Consider the following 4,197-nt stretch of genomic DNA (forward strand, 5'->3'; position numbering starts at 1 on the left):
AATAGTTGTACATCTTCCTTCCCTCACCGACTTTTATAACTCATAAAAGCACCAAAACTCTCCCTTTTTGTCTAGACTTGATGTTATGGAGTAGTATCATCTTCAGTGCATCACAATTCGCAAATAACATGAAAAAACAGAAAATTGTGACACTTTTATTTAGATATAATGATATGATATTTTTGTTATTTAAAACAAGTGCAAAAATAATAATTTGGGTGTCCCGGAGAGGATTCTTATCCTACAAGAGCCACATTAACTAACTTCACTATAACCAAGATAATACGTTGTTGTTTCGGTTCGGTGGTGCTACATATGTCGTACAGGGACAGTGGACAAGGCATGAAAGGTATTATAATTCTATAAGAAAGCAAATTTTGAAATCAATTTAATGTTTGGTTTGAATATCATATAAAATTTGTTTTTATGTATGAAATTGACCAAAAAAATGGAATTGTAAAAAATATTTTATTAGTAGAAAAATGATTTTTATCCCCTATGAATGTCCTTGGTTTCAAATATTTACGCAACACCAAATCATAAATGCTAAGAATTTTATAGTTTGGGATTCATTAAGATATTATAACACCTCGACTTTGATATGTGATTCCTACGTACCCATAAATTTTACTGAGCATGTCATCCTTTAAAATTAAATACTCATATACTATTTTATTCAGCCAGACTCCTCTTTAATAATGGAAAGAGAAGTGCGGTCTAAAACAAGATAGAAAATAAAATGAAATGACAATTATATCCTTATATTACACTTATAATTTCATTTTTATTCTTCTAAATAAATATAAAAGGAGTATTTCTCTTAATGAAGATAATCCCAACTCTATTTTATTATCCTAGAGAGAGCCTCTACAACTCGGACTCATGACGTAAAAAACTTATACACAATGATTCGATTAAATCTTACCACTAAGCTATGTGAAGGATAGGGTTGGGGTATTACAAATATCATCTACTCTCACAACAAAGATAGAGATGGAATCTCTAACTCTATACTTAAGCAATCTAATTACGTATGCTTGACTTAAATTATTGGCTAGGAATGATAATATTTGATTACCTAAACATTGTTGGAAAAACCATTTTATGACCATTTGAATCGGTTATTAGTGTTGTGGTTGTGATCACTATCCTAACATTAAAATCATATTTTCATTATTAATCAACAGATAAAGAAATTAGGAGAATCACATTAACAACATCATGTGGTTTCATATTTAAATTATCATTCACAAAAAAAAAATTGACACCCCAAATTACAACACAATCCACAACATTATGATGAATGTAAGACACAATAATTTCAACCATGAGTATTCACTAGTACGTACAATTGTAATTTAAGGACATGATGTAGAGAACAAGAAAAAAAACTAATAAAGATTTGAAGTTAAATTGGTTGTTTATACATATAATTTTAATTTGTCCAATAATGGATCTCATGTAGTGAAAAATGTTGATTATTGTATTATAAGAATTGAAAAATGTTGATTATTGTATTATAAGAATTGAAAAATGTATATATTGATAATACAAATGTTGTTTGCACTATAATTCATTTTTAAATTAACTCTGAAATAAAAGTAATACAAAAATTATAAAATAAATACTATAAATTTTTATACTATCAATATATATGTTACAATCATATAATAACTGAAATGTAAACGTGAGCAGCATTACTCACTCGTAAAGTGGAGCCACGTTATGCAAAGGTGGGAATAGACCCTTCTACAACCTATTTCTAGTCTTCCACCTTCAATGCTGTGCCACCTACTAATGAATATAACTACCTCAAACTTATTAGATAGAAAAGCACATACAACTTTAAGGGAGAGACTCTGAATATTGAAGTTATGATCTCTTTACACAAAGCACTGAGAGAGAACCCAAATGTGGAAGTTCCTTCAGAACTTGAACCTTCACCAAAGAAGGGCAAGTGGGAAGAACCATTTACTGAAGAGTTGTTCAAGGATCAATCAAATACTGAGAAAATAAAATCAATCTTTGGCATAGAACTTCATCTTGAGACACCATTGCCTTCACATAACTGGCAACAATACCTCAGCATTCAGGTATGTATCTATTATATATGTATACTCAAACTTGTTAGAAAACTCAGCTTACAATATATTTAATATATCAGGTATCATTCTTTAGGTGCTTTGACTGTTGTTCTGAAATAAAATAATATATTTAATATATGTAAAGATTGTTGCACGTGTTATATTTTACTTGATTAACTGAATTATTACACATGTTATACTTTAATAGAAAACAGTATCTCAAGTACTTAAAAATGACACCTAAGTTTTGTCCCATATCTTTTGATTCTCATGAATTAATCTAATCTTTCATTTTCTTGCAGTCTGGGCACATACACTTGTGTGACACTACAACGATAATTAGCAACACACCAAACTCAAGAAGAAGCCCTGAACCTGAACCACCATCTCATGGTCAAATGAGCTTGGACCTTGAACTGAACTTAACATATAAATCACTGGTGAAGAAAGAAGACAGTTATGACACAAGAGAAAAGAAGAATTTTGGTTCTATTGAAGAGAGTTCTGAAGCTGAACGTGATTTGTTGATTGCATCAAGCAAGTACAAGAAGGACTCTCCATCATTGTTATCAATATCAGAAGGAGATAACACAGAGATGGTTGCATCAGTTTGCATGAGGTGCCACATGTTGGTACTGCTTTGCAAGTTATCACCTTCCTGTCCTAACTGCAAATTCATGCATCCACCAGATCACAACCCTTCCAAGTTCTTGAAGAGAAAAAGGTGCAGACTCTTGTGTTAATTACGGGTGAGACTCGAAACCACAACTCCTTCACTCCATTCCTTAAACTCTGACCCTAATCATCAGACCATTTTATCACTCACTGATATTAATTTCTATTTATTGTAACTATAAGTTGAAATCAATGGGTGGTTGTGATAACTTAACTGTTAGAAAGAGTGGGAATGGGTGGTGACTGATAGGAAACTAACCTAGTATAACATAATCATAATATGAATATATGTATATCTACATGTGAGATAAGTGTTCTTGATCATCCTAGATTTATGTATGTTATTAGATGATCATGTTAGTAGAAATCTGTATTTGAAGTTAAGCAAGACAACCCTCTTCTAAGAGGTTGCATGCATGTTTCTTCAACTTGTAACAAATGTTCTATTTGAATTGTAATCTTCTTTTCCAGTAATGAGAAGCGTGTTTCCCTTAACAGGGTCACTTCGATATGTTGCAGAGGATTTTGTTGAAGCTTCATGACGAGATATAATTGTCATTCTTTTTGCAACGTTTCCAACAAAAGAACAAAAGCTAATTGCATATCATGTTAAAATAAAGACAGACATTTCACTGAATGAAAACCCAACATGAAAAACTTATCATCCATATGTTAAAGTAGTAGTTGAATTTTAGAGGAGAAATAATAAATAAATAAATAAAAGTTTTATTGTTATGAAATATACTTGTAAATAACTTTAAAATCTTTTATTTCTCTTCCCCTCCAAAACTTAAGGTTACAAATGGACCGGAAGACTTGAAAAGTTTTTGTTGCAATAGTGAGACTCCTCTCCCTATAAGGGAAGTTATTTTGATTTAAAATATTATTATACTTTTACTCTTAAAACTTAAAGGAAATAATCATTTTTCTTCGGAGAGGAGTCTCACTCATGAATAACAACATAGATAAATGTTAAGAATGAGATTATGGAAATATCATTACGTTATAAATTACCTAATGTGGTTCCTAACATCCTCTCCAATATTAGAATATGAAATCAAAATAAGTTTTATCATTTATAACATATTTTTATTTAGAAATAATTTAAATCTTAAATCTTAAAAATTTTTAAGGTCACATCACAATCTTATCGAGTACTGGACTCTCTTGTACTAAAGAGCATGTTAGCATTGAGTTTCGGTTTTAGTGATTAAGAAGCTCAATGCTCAACCACTCCACCCTAAGGTCCGGAAAAGGAATAAGACTTTTCTTTAGTAATGGAGAGGTAAGTAATGCCAAAAAACAAAGAAAATATGATGTACTATTACACTTATATATTTATGTTTATCATAATAAGACAAGTTTACCCTTAAAACTAAAGGGAAAAACTGCACTTCCCTCTCCATTAAGCTTGACCACCAGAAAAGACTATAATTAA

The 4,197-nt window shown here is 30.7% G+C and overlaps 1 protein-coding gene across 1 annotated transcript; it reads left to right on the top strand.

Annotated features, from left to right (window-relative positions):
• LOC109329203 lies at positions 1,675-3,264 on the top strand. Its single transcript, XM_019562874.1, has 3 exons — positions 1,675-2,093; positions 2,387-2,833; positions 2,894-3,264. The coding sequence occupies exons 1-2, from the start codon at positions 1,875-1,877 to the stop codon at positions 2,825-2,827; spliced, it is 660 nt and encodes a 219-aa protein (XP_019418419.1). The 5' UTR covers positions 1,675-1,874; the 3' UTR covers positions 2,828-2,833; positions 2,894-3,264.

This window comes from Lupinus angustifolius, chromosome LG02 (genome assembly GCF_001865875.1).
Source record: "Lupinus angustifolius cultivar Tanjil chromosome LG02, LupAngTanjil_v1.0, whole genome shotgun sequence".
Classification (NCBI taxonomy): Eukaryota; Viridiplantae; Streptophyta; class Magnoliopsida; order Fabales; family Fabaceae; genus Lupinus; species Lupinus angustifolius.

Coding starts and splice junctions, on each gene's coding strand:
- LOC109329203 (XM_019562874.1), top strand. CDS start 1,875: ATGATCTCTTTACACAAAGCACTGAGAGAGAACCCAAATGTGGAAGTT. Junction 2,094..2,386: donor AACAATACCTCAGCATTCAG/GTATGTATCTAT, acceptor ATTTTCTTGCAG/TCTGGGCACATACACTTGTG.